The 14,566-nt window shown below is 52.0% G+C and overlaps 6 protein-coding genes across 6 annotated transcripts; 3 read left to right on the top strand and 3 right to left on the bottom strand.

Moving 5' to 3' along the window:
* Window positions 1-74: 74 nt before the first annotated feature.
* Window positions 75-1,737, bottom strand: N7462_006431 (Aldehyde dehydrogenase; the record flags this gene model as incomplete). The annotated part of the gene is made up of 3 exons (XM_057078149.1): window positions 75-1,086; window positions 1,159-1,527; window positions 1,610-1,737. 3 exons carry the CDS (start codon window positions 1,735-1,737, stop codon window positions 75-77), a joined length of 1,509 nt encoding a protein of 502 aa, XP_056933729.1.
* A 154-nt stretch (window positions 1,738-1,891) lies between these two features.
* On the top strand, window positions 1,892-2,173 carry N7462_006430 (uncharacterized protein; the record flags this gene model as incomplete). Its single annotated transcript, XM_057078148.1, has 1 exon — window positions 1,892-2,173. The coding sequence occupies one exon, from the start codon at window positions 1,892-1,894 to the stop codon at window positions 2,171-2,173; it is 282 nt and encodes a 93-aa protein (XP_056933728.1).
* A 650-nt stretch (window positions 2,174-2,823) lies between these two features.
* Window positions 2,824-4,999, top strand: N7462_006429 (peroxisomal copper amine oxidase; the record flags this gene model as incomplete). The annotated part of the gene is made up of 2 exons (XM_057078147.1): window positions 2,824-2,938; window positions 3,006-4,999. The coding sequence occupies 2 exons, from the start codon at window positions 2,824-2,826 to the stop codon at window positions 4,997-4,999; spliced, it is 2,109 nt and encodes a 702-aa protein (XP_056933727.1).
* Window positions 5,000-5,394: 395 nt separating this feature from the next.
* On the bottom strand, window positions 5,395-5,916 carry N7462_006428 (uncharacterized protein; the record flags this gene model as incomplete). The annotated part of the gene is made up of 2 exons (XM_057078146.1): window positions 5,395-5,818; window positions 5,909-5,916. The coding sequence occupies 2 exons, from the start codon at window positions 5,914-5,916 to the stop codon at window positions 5,395-5,397; spliced, it is 432 nt and encodes a 143-aa protein (XP_056933726.1).
* A 2,860-nt stretch (window positions 5,917-8,776) lies between these two features.
* Window positions 8,777-10,114, top strand: N7462_006427 (uncharacterized protein; the record flags this gene model as incomplete). Its single annotated transcript, XM_057078145.1, has 1 exon — window positions 8,777-10,114. The coding sequence occupies one exon, from the start codon at window positions 8,777-8,779 to the stop codon at window positions 10,112-10,114; it is 1,338 nt and encodes a 445-aa protein (XP_056933725.1).
* Window positions 10,115-11,036: 922 nt separating this feature from the next.
* Window positions 11,037-13,197, bottom strand: N7462_006426 (transient receptor potential ion channel family protein; the record flags this gene model as incomplete). The annotated part of the gene is made up of 2 exons (XM_057078144.1): window positions 11,037-12,685; window positions 12,828-13,197. 2 exons carry the CDS (start codon window positions 13,195-13,197, stop codon window positions 11,037-11,039), a joined length of 2,019 nt encoding a protein of 672 aa, XP_056933724.1.
* Between the last annotated feature and the right edge of the window lie 1,369 nt (window positions 13,198-14,566).

Here is a 14,566-nt window from a genome sequence, read left to right as displayed (position 1 = left end):
ATCGTATCATTTTCCATATCCACAAGAAATTTAGTTACACATGCAGTAATAAAACCCATTGGCAGCCAGCCAACTTAAAGCTTAGACTTCATATTGACGTGCACTGCTTTGATACTCGAATAGGCATCCAGACCAGCCTCGCCCAGCTCCCGACCAATACCACTTTGCTTCACACCACCGAAAGGAATACGCCAATCACTGTCATTGCTAGAGTTGATCCAAACCATACCAGCTTCGATTTGCTTTGCAACGCGATGGGCGCGGGTCAGGTTAGTGGTGAACACGGCGCTACCAAGGCCATATGTGGTGTCGTTGGCCATCTGAACGGCCTCCTCCTCAGTGCTGAAGCGAGCAATACACACGAACGGACCAAAGACTTCTTCCTGGTAGATGCGCATGTTGGGCTTCACATTTGTGAAGATGGTGGGTTCGACGAAAAAGCCCTTGCCTTCACCAACACCCTGGAAGGGCTTGCCACCATATTCAAGAGTAGCCTTCTCCGACTTGCCAATATCGACGAAAGACATGATGCGGTCATATTGAGCCTGGGTCACCTGGGGACCCTGGAAAGTGGTTTCCTCGAATGGATCACCAACCTTCGAGACATTCTTGACTTGAGCCTTGAAGGCTGCCAGGAACTTATCGTAAATCTTGTCCTGGACTAAGATACGCGATGTGGCCGTGCAGATCTGACCTTGGTTATACATAATACCAATGTGCGACCACTCAACTGCTTGCTCGAGATCGGCATCGTCAAAAACAATCAGAGGGCTCTTTCCACCAGTCTCAAGGGTGATGTTCTTCAGATTGACACTAGCCATTTTCATGATTTGCTTGGCGGTGGCGGTGCTACCGGTGAATCCAATCTTGTCAACATCCATGTGCGAGGCCAATGCGGCACCAGCAACTGCACCGTGGCCGTTGACAATGTTCACGACACCTGGAGGGAAGCCAGCTTCCACAATCAGGTTTGCGAGGAACAGAATGGAAAGAGGGGTCTGCTCAGCCGGCTTGAGCACGACAGTGTTACCGCAAGCCAGAGCAGGTCCAAGTTTCCAAGCTGCCATTGATAGAGGGAAGTTCCACCTAGGGAGCGAATGAATTAGCAACACTCTGGTACATGCAACTGATCCAAACTTGGCTCAGAAGGAGACTCACGGAATGATCTGACCACACACACCGACCGGCTGACGAACCGTATATGCGAACTTGTTTGGCGTAGTATCGATCACTTGTCCAAAGATTTTATCGGCGTATCCGCTGTAGTAGCGAATGGTCTCGGCGGTTTCGGTCAAATCGTCATCGCGTGAAACTGTGTATGGCTTTCCGTTGTCGCAGGTCTCGATCGTCGCGAGGGTTTCGCGGTTATCCTCGATCAATTGTGCAAGGCGGTTCATCATCTTACCCCGGTCGCTTCCCGGGAGATCTCGCCAGCTCGGGTGGTTCAAGGCTGCGCGCGCAGCCTTGACAGCGGTGTCGACATCCTTTGCGGAAGCGGCGTAGACAGATGTAATCTCCTTGGCGGTCCTGATTTCCCCCAGTTTTAGTGTTAGTTGTATTGATAGGGCTATGTGATAAATGTAAAGACCACCGCCAATTTAGAACTCACGCAGGGTTGATGCTAGCAATCTTGTCGCCGTCCGACGACTTCACCCATTGATTGTTGATGAACAATCCGGTGGGTTGGGTCCAAACGCGACCATTAGGGGCAGTCAGTTGAACAGATAATGAGGCCATGATAGAGGAGAGTCAGGAGCCAATTTTGATCTTTGCGATCTTACTGAGGAAAGAACAGGCGATAAAGTACTCCGTAATCCGTGCAACTGAAGACGTGCAGCTCTTAAGTTCCCCCACTAGCTGTAGCTCTATGACCTAGACAGCATTGATAACGATGTCGGCACGACATGCCAATTTGAGAAGGCGAATGAGATTCGCCCCTAGAATGTATCTGGAGAACTACCCACAGGGCCCACACGGCATCTCCAGTCATCGGAACGGGGCCAAGTCGGGGTTGGGTGTCGGGCGCGGAGAAGCGAAAGAGTCTCAGCGGCAAATTGGCTATCGGGACACTAGTCCTAAAGAGGTAGGTCCATGCAACCCATGGCCACGACATCTTGAGGCCGACGAGGCCTACATTGCTAAAAGCACGAGTTTCATGCAAGACAACGCCTAGAGTGAAAATTCGCAGCAGAGCAAATTTGACTTCAAGGATTTTTGGACTATCGTATAACTATAAAACTATGGCTCTTTGCCGACACTTATGTCTAATTTTCAGACTGTTGTTTCAAAGTAGCAGGGGGACCTTGTCCCTCACGTGGTTTCCCCGCGAAAAGATAAGCTTGAATCAATGACCCTTGGCACGGACGACAGTGTAAGTGCGGGTGTGCACAGGGTACAGGCCTACAAAGGGTCAACCTGCCCTATCGGCATTAAGTTCGTCCCCTGCATGCTACTTGATCGGGGGAATGTCAAGCTGCCGAGTGCTGATTGGCCATCAATTCCGCGAGTCAAACAGTTACGAAAAAGAAACCATTCCCGCCATGCAGGCATCAAAGGCAAAACGTAAGTTAGTAAATGGATTCTCCAGGCTTTCGCCAAACTGAGAAGTGGCAGGAGAGTCCACGCGTGAAGTGGGCTCGGGAAGAGTCGCGAGACAAGCGCGATAGACCCAGATACGTCTCGACTGCCCATTTGGGCAGGTACATGCGGGCCCTATCGATCTGATAGAAGCGGATACCAGCCTATATAAGACCGCTGGACATGGACGGGGTCATTCGGTTTTGTTACAGCTCTACAAGTTCTTCTCTTGTACTCTATTGCACCATGGCTTCCGCCCCTGATACCACATCCATCCCGGGTTACACCATCTTCCGGGAGGGCGACTATGACAGCGTTGCGGCGACAGCCATGCTCCCACAGGGTGTTCCCCACCCGCTAGGTACGACTTGCGCAAGTCCCTTTCTTTTTCGTTGCCTCGCAGACTGCAGCCGCTGACTTATGCACAGATCAACTTTCTATCGTGGAAATTCCCGTGGCGGCCAAGTTGATCCGGGAACATATCAGCCCCAACACCGTCAAATTCAACTGCCTCACTCTCCGTGAGCCCCGGAAGGCCGAGTACCAGGCTTGGCGCGCCGGGAAGATCCCTGCCCCGGACCGCCGGGCATTCGCCATCATCATCGTGTGCGAAACACAACAGGTTGCCGAAATCGTCGTCAACCTGAAGACCAAGAAGGTCGAGGAGCAAAAGGATGTCCAGAACGTCATGCCCACTCTCACTCTGGAGGACTTGGATGTCATGGAGCGTATCGCCCGCAAGGATGCTCGCGTTATCCGCGCTTGCAAGGAGATCGGCATCACAGACATGAGCAAGGTATTCTTGGATGCCTGGGCTATTGGTGTTGACGAGCGCTGGGGCTTCGAGCGCCGCCTCCAGCAGGGTTTGGCCTACTACCGGACCTCGGAATTTGACAACCAGTACGCCCATCCTCTGGATTTCACTGTTGTCGCCGACACTGAGACCGAGGAGGTCCTCAGCGTTGATGTTCGCACTGTGAATGGCGAGCGTACCGCTGTGCCCCTGCAGGAGCACAATTACCTCCCTCAGTTCATCGGTGACTCCTATATCCACGACCGCCTCAAGCCCATCGATATCACTCAGCCCCAGGGTGTTTCCTTCAAAGTCCGCGGCAGCGAACTGTCCTGGGCCAACTACAAGATGCATATTGGTTTTAACTACCGTGAGGGTATTGTTATCTCCGATGTTCGCACCCACGACATGTATGAGGACCGTGAGCGCACTCTGTTTAACCGTATCTCTGTTGTCGAGATGGTTGTCCCCTATGGCTGCCCCGAGAAGCCCCACCACAAGAAGCATGCTTTCGATGTCGGCGAGTACGGCACCGGTCTGATGACCAACTCTCTCAAGCTGGGATGTGACTGCAAGGGTGCTATTCACTACATGGACGGTATTATGACCACCTCCAGCGGTGATGCTGCTGTCGTCAAGAATGCCATCTGTATCCACGAGGAGGACAATGGTCTTCTCTATAAGCACACCGACTACCGTGATGGCACCGTCATTTCGGCTCGTGACCGAAAGCTCATCATCTCGCAGATCATCACTGCTGCCAACTATGAATACGGCTTCTACCACACCTTCACTCTGGACGGCACCTACAAGCTTGAGATGAAGCTGACTGGCATGCTGAACACCTACTGCCTGCACCCCACCGAGGAGGCTGCTCCCTACGGCACTCAGGTTGCTCCTCAAATCACCGCCCACAACCACCAGCACATCTTTTCTCTTCGTATTGATCCCGAGATTGATGGCACCAACAACACTGTCGTCCAGAGCGATGCAATTCCTGCTGAACACCCCGTCGGCTCCGCCGAGAACCCCTACGGCAATGCTTTCCTGAGCAAGAAGACTCCTCTCCGGACCTCGCTCGAGGGTGCTGCCGACTACTGCTACGAGACCCAACGCTCCTGGGACATCATCAACCCCAACCGCATCAACAGCATCGCCAAGAAGCCCATTGGCTATAAGATCCTGAACACCTCCTGCCCTCCTCTTCTCGCCAAGCCCGGCAGTACCGTCTACAACCGTGCTGGCTTCGCCCGCAAGCCCCTCTGGGTCACCCCCTACAAGGACTACGAGCTGTTCCCTGCTGGTGACTATGTCTGCCAATCCACTGGCGAGGAGAACCACCCACACAACCAGACCATTGTTGACTGGGCCAACCGCAACGAGAATATCGAGAACACCGATATCGTCTGCTACTTGCAGTTCGGTCTCACCCACTTCCCGCGTACTGAGGACTTCCCTATCATGCCGGCCGAGCCAGTTAGCATCATGCTCCGTGCGTCAAATTTCCACGAGAAGAACCCCGGCTTGTGGGTGCCTCCGTCGGCGATCTGTGTCGACAGCCAGTCGACCAATGCATTCCCCACGTCCTGCTGTGCCGCCAATGCTCCGGCCAGCTCTTCGCGTCTGTAAAGCATTTCCTTTCTCTCATGTGGTGTTTTGAACAAAATTTTTGGGTCATTGGATGAACATAGTATTCACATATTGTAAATAAGCCATTTCATTTTATTTTATTTTATTTCATTCTATTTGTTCATAGTGTTGAAACAATTCTTCATATGTACCACTTCTGCTCTGATTTCTTTTTCGTAAACCGAGTCAAAAAAAGGTACTTCCTCCAAGCATCTTCTACATAAGAAAAAGCCCAACAGGATCCAAAAACTAGAACAGACCAAACAATAGCATCATAATTCATCTTGTCAACAGCTAAAAACATCACCCAGTCATCGCATACATAGTCAATCTATCATCCGATCTACCATCCCATCATGAGACATAACCTCCATTGTATATCTACAACGCGTCAATCAGCAACCACCACCACCATCACCTCCGCCGCCTCCACCGCCTCCATCACCACCCCCACCTCCTCCACAACTACCACCACCCCCATCCCCAGAAGAACTATAGCCCCCTGACCCGCTCGAATCCCCATAGGATCCCCCATACCCACCGCCCCCCGCATACCTCGATCCCGACCTCGAAGGCCGAACAGAGCTATACCGCGGCCCCGTGTACCGCGGCGCATACGTAGGCTTTGCATATGCCGCGCTTGACGCCGTCGCCGCAATATCGGCGCCTGCGGTGGCCATTTTCGCCTCGTGCAAGCGGCGCGCCTCAATGACGGCAGCTTCGTGACGGCGCATAGCCGCCTCGTCCTCTGCGGCTGCGGCGCGGCGCTGCTCGGCAACTTTGGCGCGGGAGCGACGTCTCCAGAAGAGGAGAGAGAAGCTAAGGTGTGTCAGTAGGAGACGTGGCAAGAGGATTTCCAAAATGATAGGAACTAGGTTAGCTGGAGTCAATCGGATCTAGAATGCATACCCTGCCATAGTGTGGACGTGGAGCTTCTAAAACAGAAAATAGAGAGAGATATAGATATATATTTATATGGTATAAAGATGGATATGTAGGATGTACACAGCTAGTTGCTGCGCGAGTGAGCTCTGATCAGCCCTGATCGTCAAGTTGCAAGATCGTCTGTTGCGTCGAAGGTGCACGACGGATTTTTTTCCAGATGAAGAGCCCATCCTACCGGTCTTGTAACCCGCTATTTATATTCTCTGCGCAAAGCCCACGGCGCTGCGGATCGCAGTCGACCGCCTCGTATAGATCCGATCATATCGTGGAGTGGAGCACCGGGGCACCGAGCCGCACAGCCTTGCCCGTTCCTGGGCGTCATCGCCAGAGTGCCGAGGCTTCTAGCGCGAGATAGAAGCCTGGGAAAAGAGATCCGGGACGACGCAATTTGGATCTGCTTGGAGGTGGTGGTGGGGTCTCGCTTGTCGTTTCCTGGATTGGGGGCTTGGTTTTGTTTTTAGGACTGGGACTTGGAAACTATGGGCACCGGGCTTTGGGGTGAAAGCGTGGCGGGGCGGACGGGGCGTTCGGTTTGTCCTGGTGATGCAGGACTTGGCAATAGTGTGGGTAGGTAGCGATATACGAACTGTAGATAGGGGGAGGGGGACATGACAAGTAGAAGCAAAAAAGATCGAGGGTGTATGTATGCTGTTCAACAAAGATAAATTGACCCGCATAGCAAGTGCTATCGACATGAATGCAAAAAAAATAAATAAAGATCACCACTTAAACTTGTAGGACAAACATGTGCGCCAGACCCACCTACACTTGAATTGCCACTTATCTATTTCTACCGTTAGTGCCTTACGCCCTCCTCCAACCATCTGGTTTGGGTACGCCATACAGTAACCCAACCTTTTCTGTCGAGAATGAGAAGCCACCTAATACAGCGAGGACCCACACATCCAATGCGCAACACTGCGCCGATGATAATGGACAGCTTACTCAATTGTATAAGGCCAAGGTACGTCTTAGCTCTGCGTGAGATAGCACAGGGATTGAACGCCGATTTTCCTCAACAAGAAAATCTACCGATGCAGAGGTCGGAGAAGGCGCATATAACAGGGATTGGATAATGCCTGGTCCGTTCCTTGTATGGGGACCTTTTGACCATACGGCAGCTGTCGTCATAATGGGTTGCGGAGGGATCGTGAGCATATTAGAAGGGAACGAATACATAAGAACCTTCGCAGATTTGAATGGGTCCGACGATGCTACAATCGTACTACTGGAGCCTGGATATTACTGTTGGGGTATGAAGGGTTCACGGGTTGAATGAGTTAGGGTACCAGGGTAGCGAACTGGAATCCACTAGTCTCTGTACTTTCTCACCATCATACTGGCGATTTCCAGCGGAAGGAACATAACCGGGTGTTGTATAAATGAGTCAGAAAGAAGATCTGGAGCTGCTTTCCACGGCCGTCTTTGACATCTCTTAATACTTCCACCGCGCCGAGGTTGCCCGGTACAGTGATAGGATCTCTGGGCTTCTTCTTGCGTACATCACATTGGCTCCAATGTATAACATAATTGAGAAGCACATGTGGGAATGAATTATACTTTGATGAGCCGAAGGTATTCGCAGCGGTGAAGCAGCATTTCCGTCCGCTTCAAGGGAGCTTTTAATTGGCGACTTAGGAGATATAAGACATTGGGTGATTTCAAGTAGTGCTGAAGATTTCTGTGTGCCACACTCCATCTGAATCAGTCTCAGTGTACGTCAGGCAAGCACGTCTGATCACCATGTTCTGGGCTGTCAACGGTGGCTGAACGAGGCGAGAATATATTGAGAATACATTTTTCATTATTCTGAAGGCATGGATACCTCATGTTACATAAGATGGGCTCTGTAACGTTATAGGGAGTAGAATATGATTCCAAGATCTCTCTCCCGCTGTTTTGACTATACGGTTTCCAAGTTCAAGCCTGTCAGTGATTAGTAGGCTTGATTATAGAATTTGAAAGATCCATCACTTACCCTATATATTGAACTGGGAACTGAGACGGTCGCTGTCTGCGAACCAGGCCCGCCTCTAGAGGTTGCGGAAGAGAAAGAGAGGACACCTAGGGATAGTGTAGAAGAGAAATGGGTGTCTGAGTTGCTAGAGCGGGGTATGCCCTCTATATCACCTATTTCTTTACAAATCTATATTCGTTCTCTTATGTTCATTAGAAATGTGGTGATCATGTTTCTTGTCGAAATCGATCGCCACATAGTCGGCGGAGTAGGATAGTCTTAAGGGTTGTGAAATGTTCCGCGATCTTGCGTATATAATCCATATTTCCCTTTTTGAACATCCTTGATAGCACGCGGAATCATGACATCTTATTCAACTGATTTTGAACGCTGTTTGGGCGTGTTCCAGGTGGATGGTGTATAGTGGAAGATGGGTAGGAACGCGTTAGGGATCCGACGATTGATACGGGTGTTCGGAACACGAGTGTTATACGTTACTCACCGTACCGGGCGAGGCGGACCGGTCTTTTCAGCTCTTTCACCCTCCAAAGGAACTACATAGCAGCCCACAATTGCATTTCCGAGCCGACGTGTCCGTGCCCGTGTATAATCTTTGTCCCCAAAGTTATGAAGTTATCGGCGAACCCGACATCCGAGATCGACAACCGAGGCTTCTCATTCGCAGACAGCCCCATCGCACCTTAGCCCAAAAGGGAAAAATCGGATCTGTAAGATGAAACGAAAACAAAGCCGAATCATGATCGAGACACTAAAAAATAGGGGGCTCGAGCAAAACACTAAGCACATTTCAAGCACGTTTCGCTCCGCGGCGTTTCCTCTTCCCCAGCTTTTGTCGATTATTCCCATAGACATCGATGGCGGCGCCCGCGCATTCCATACCGGTCAATACGTCGGCCGAAGGCTTACCCTCCGCAACAGATGGCACTGCACGCCGTCGGAGGCAGGCGACGACCCCGTTAGATCGGCAGGGGCCCGCAGATGGGCGCAAGTCTGGCCATCTGCGCCAGATCTCGAGGGACTCGCATCAGCTGCGCCGCAAGAAACCACGCTCACTGCTGCGCCGCTTGAAGCGCCGCGCCATCAAACACACCTGGTCCATCCCTCTGCTGCTCCTCGTCGCCTTTGCATCGCTGTACGCCATCAATCCAACTGAATCCAATGTCATCCACCACTTCATCTTCCTGTCCTACAAGCTGCCGACGGAGACCGGTGCCCGGCCCCAGTATGGCAAGGGCCTGTGGGACATCGCCTTCGTGGCCTTCTACACCGTTCTGCTCTCCTTCACACGCGAGTTCATCATGCAGGAGATCCTGCGGCCTCTGGCTCGCGCCTCCAGCATCAAGTCCAACGGCAAGCGCTTGCGCTTCATGGAGCAGATGTATACCGCCATCTACTTCGGCATCGCCGGCCCCGCCGGCCTGTACGTGATGCGCCAGACTCCCGTGTGGTACTTCAACACGAAAGCCATGTACGAGGCGTTTCCGCACCGGACTCACTTCGCCGAGTTCAAATGCTATTATTTAATCCAAGCCGCGTACTGGGCGCAGCAGGCCATCGTCATGCTGCTCGGCATGGAGAAACCTCGCAAGGACTTCAAGGAGCTGGTCGCGCACCATATCGTCACCCTGGCCCTCATCGGCCTCAGCTACCGCTTCCACTTCACCTACATGGGCATCGCGGTCTATATCACCCACGACCTCAGCGACCTGTCCCTCGCCGTACGTTTTCCCCTTCCTTCCTTCCTTCCTTCCGTCCGTCCCAGTGCCCATTGCCAACCCTCATCCCCAATCCCACCACTAACACCCTCCTCTGAGCGGGATTTCCAGATCTCCAAATCCTTCCACTACCTCGACTCGGACCTCATCGCGCCCTTCTACGCCCTCTCCGTCGTCTCTTGGATCTACCTCCGCCACTATCTGAATCTCGGCATCCTCTACTCGCTCCTGACCGAATTCCGCACCGTCGGCCCCTACGAGCTCAACTGGGAGACGCAGCAGTATAAATGCTGGATCTCGAACATCATCACCTTCGCCCTGCTGGCCATGCTGCAGAGCCTGAATCTCTTCTGGCTGTATTGTCTTCTGCGCAGCGCGTGGAAATTCGTCGCCTATGGCGTCAAGAAGGACGATCGCTCCGACGACGAGTCTGAGGTCGAAGAGCAGGCTGCGCGTGAGAAAACGGGCCGTCAGTAGACTTTTGCCTATGCTGGCACTAGGTCTGTCCGTGTTGGGATGAATGAGGCCAGCGCTGCTAGGCTGAATACCCCATTGGGCGTGTTGCGCGCGGTCTTGAAGTGATGCGTATCTTGGGAGGGGCGGAGCATCTCGTGTGGATGGTTGCATGCATGCTCCACCTAGCTAATTATACGGCTCACCGGTATACACTCCCGTCGGACTCGTGTTGCCCGAGTTGTTCTCTGTCTTGGGGACATGGCGATAGCACATGACGATTGGAAGCGATCTAGTATGAAACAAGCGAGAAGGAATTCATCCAACCTTCCTTCCTCGAGGATGCAAACTGGCCGAGTGCATCGAAGAACGAGAGAGAGAGAGAGAGAGAGGAGGGCTGACACATGCCATGATGTACAGTGATGACAGCCGATACTGTACAATAATCTAGCTGCTCTGCTAATTTCTAATGTCTAATGAACACTCTGTATGAACACCAGGATAATAAGATACTCAAGGGTTGTTTTTTGTTTTCTTTTGTCTGTAGATATCTGATAGCTACTTGATCATTCCAGGCAGCGAAGGGTCCAAATATTGCGATACAAACGACATTATAGATTTCATCATCACCCCCGGAACAGAAAAGCCGGGGGGCTATCTAAAGGCGTCTCTCTGTTAGTAATAGCAATGGAGCCGCTACCCTATTTTGTACATGCAAAAACACCCATGTCAACAGTCCAAATCCTTCCCCCAAAAAAAAAGGAGAACAAAAAAGACAAGTCCAAGATTTCAACGCCAAATGTGCCTTATGGGACCAAATCGTACCAAGGGGTCCCCCAATGAGAATGTGCAAAGGATTAAAAAAAGAGAGATAAAGGAATGTGCCTCGGAACAATCACATGAGATATGACAATATGCAGGGTTCCCGGAGGTATGTCATGAATACTCAAATCGCTTGCCCTTCAGCTCTTCGCGTGGTGCTTAAAGAGCTGCTGGAGCTGCTGGATACGTTCGGAAGCGTGGGCTGGAGGGATTGTCGGGAGGGAATCTCGATGGTATCTCGGGAGCGAATGGATGCCGGCTGCCAAATATTGCCGCTGGATCCCAAATGTCCATCAGTAGTCTGAAGGTTCTTCTCCAAAGGCATCAATTCTGATCTCCTCCGGTCTTCGGCCATATGCATTGATTCCCGGTTGTCGGTGAGGCGCTGGTATTTGCCGGTGGGCTCTTTGAGGGCGAAAACGTAGTAGAACCCGATCAAGAGGACGATGAGGAGGACGAGAGTGAAGATCGCGTTGAAGAAGAAGAAGAGCAGGCTCATGACACCACTGACAATATCGGCCTGGTTGAAGACATTGGAGAAGACCAGAAACATGATAGAATTCAAGAAATTGAGAACTGCGGCGATAATGGCCAAGACATTCATCAAGGCATGATTAAATGGTCGAATGATGGCCGTCGCCGCTAGCATTGCCGCCTCCAGGATCAGCAGGACAATAGCTTGTGGCACGGGGTTTGACTGCCCAAATGCAATGGTCATCCCCTTTGCTACTGTGTAGACGTAAAGTGGGACCATGAAGTAATAAGTGTGAGCCTTGTAGTTCATGTACAAGAAGCCCCAGCGGGTGAGACAGGTCGCATCAGAAAACAGGGTGTACGCGGGATGCTGCCTGAGAGATCTGGAGACTTGCGCACGTTGGAACACTTTGAACATGGCCCACGCTATGAGGACGGTCATCGTCAGCCAGATACAGATGGCCAAGACAATTTCCGCGGCGGAATCGCGGTGCGTGAGCTCCCACATGGCCAGCGCGCACATCTGAGGATATCCAAGAGAAGCGAGCCGATAGAGGCTTCCACGGATGAAATCCTTCCAATCAGACGACGTAACCATCACCCGCTCCATCTTGGAGCTCTTCACTTTCTTCGCGAGGGCCGGCATGCAGAACTTGAGCGCCACGACGAGGAGAATAAAAACAACGGTGACGAAATAGTAGAACAGGTAACCGGTCATGAAGATGTTAGTCGATTCGATGTTGATTCGGAACCCGACTCGCTCGATACCACGGACGCTCCGCTCCCCTCCGCTGCTGCTGGATTCGGTAGCGCGCGCCATGATCGATGCTAGATTGACCGATCGCTTCTGCACAATGACCGAATATTCGTCGTCTGTGGTGAGCACCGTCGACGTGGTCCCGCCCGTGGCCCGTTGGAACCAGGTACAAATGGTTTCTAGGAAATCGGCGTGCACGAGACCCATCGTCCACTGGAAGACCTGCGTCCACGATTGGACGATGGGACGCTGTTCGATGCCGGCCATTCCGTACAAGGCCTGGCTCTGCATGAATCCGAGAAAGAGCAATGTTCGAGAGGAAATATGGGTGGCGATGTTGGAGTGGCCGAGGAGCGATACAATAATGGTCGCAAAGATCCCCAAGCCGGTGAGGATGGCGAGGGCCCAGCTTACGCCCATTTGATCCACGGTTTTGCCATTGTTGACCCGAGCTTCGACACAGGTGATCTTCGCTCCCGTGTCCTTTGCCTTGATGTTCAGACGGACGACCGCGTCAAGATCGGGGATGCCGTACGCAATACCTACCCCCAGAAAGTCGGGGATTAGCAAACTGGAAGAGGGGACAAGGTTGATTTGGGGGGGGGGAAGGACGGAACACCCATGAGGAACAACCAAAAAACCAGATCATTTGCGGGGGAGGTGGAGGAGGGAATTGTCACTCACCTGGAATCATCGACAGGGTACTCGAGGGAACATCCAAGTTCACATTAGGGACCTTCAAGGTGGTCGGCTTGATGGGACAGAGCGCATCGACATCGAGGTCGCACGGGTCGATTGTCTTGGTGGTGACATTGTATCCGTAGACTAATAACGTCACGTCGATCATCACCTTGCCGGAATAGGTGGCCGTGCCATCGAAGCTCACCCGGGCGCTGTTGTTGCTGGGGGTAAAGACGGCACTGAACTCGTTGATGGTGATGACGGTACTATCGGAACACTGTTCAAGGGCGTGAGATTGTAGCAGGTCTTCTGCGCCGACTAGCGGGGTGAGGCAGGCCAGTAGGCCCGCGGCCAGCCACGGCACGAATTTCATGATCGGAGTGCCGATAAAAAGCCGTCGGGTGGATGGAGGGCGGGCAGGTTTAAGAGGACGCCGATGCGACGCCCATGCCGGGCCAAGAAGGTCGAAGAGGAGAAAATCCGGAAATGAGGGATTGGGGGAGGTTGCGAGAGGAGAGAAGAGGCGAAAGAACAGGAAGAGGACGAGGAGGAATGGCAGGACGGCCAGAACAGGAATAGATCTCGAGTCGACCCAACAGGAACAGGGCGCGAGAGACAGCCAAATACAACGGTAATACTCATAATGTCCCGGTTGGATTGGGGGGGGGGGTAAAGGGCATCAAACAAAAGGTGTATTATTCGATGGATGCTCTGTATTCAGCGTATTTTCTGTATTCTGTGTATTCTAGTGTATTCCAGCGTATTATCCTAGAGGCCCCGGACGATGAACGAGTACGATAGCTAGCGATTAGTATTATTATTTTTTTCTCAGATATTTTTAAAGTGGGCTCCGACTTGTTCCACGTTTGGGGTCGTGGGCCCGTTCCTGTTTCCGTTCCGTTTCTTCCTTGTCCTGTTTGGGACGTCGGAGATCCGCCCAGTTCCGCGATGCGGTCATCCATCGTTTATCTGATTCTCTCCGGATATCAGTATCTCACCCTCCTCTCTCTATGCATGCGAGCTCTTCCCCTTTGCCAACACATTTCCTTGTCTTAGGTCTGTCCATACATTCATCCTCTATACGTAGGTCCATAATTTCAGGTGGGATCACAAAGGTCCTTGTTTTGGAAAAGGGAGAAGGGCGAGGGAGGGGTGCCAGAAAATAGGCGCCGGGTCGACCAAGTTTCACCAGACCCTGAGGGTCAACACCCAAAATAGAGAATAGAGAATACAATCATAGTGACCTTGAGACCAACGATTACCCCGGCCGAGATGCTGCCTAGAGGGTTTGCGTTAGCGCTGGCCAAGCATCAAGATCTACGGAGTACCGCCCCCTCCCTATGACGAGAATACAACGGAGTACTCCATTCTCCATAGTTGGACGGAGCCCCTTTGTCGATCGTCCACTACTACCATAACGTCAACAATCGAGATGAGCTCCATGTACAGGTTACTGATTACTGTACAGAGTATGGCGGGCAATCTCGATGATCGAGGTGATCTAGAGCGACAGCTCTCCGTGGTGAGCCCCCTACCCATCCTCATGGCTATATAGATCGGGGGCTGTAGCAGGTGCGTGCTCCAACGAGGGCTCTACTTTGGCGGATTTTGAGAGGACGAGAGGATTGTATGATTTCTCTTCACTTGGATGAACATCTTACGTATCCTTGCTATCTTGCATCTTGCATCTTGCATCTTGCATATTGGTTGTACTGTAGATAGTGAGTTGTACATCATATTGC

Source organism: Penicillium macrosclerotiorum (assembly GCF_028827735.1).
Source record: "Penicillium macrosclerotiorum strain IBT 26536 chromosome Unknown utg000006l_segment0_segment0, whole genome shotgun sequence".
NCBI lineage: Eukaryota > Fungi > Ascomycota > Eurotiomycetes > Eurotiales > Aspergillaceae > Penicillium > Penicillium macrosclerotiorum.
This window is presented reverse-complemented; position numbering and strand designations above follow the sequence as displayed.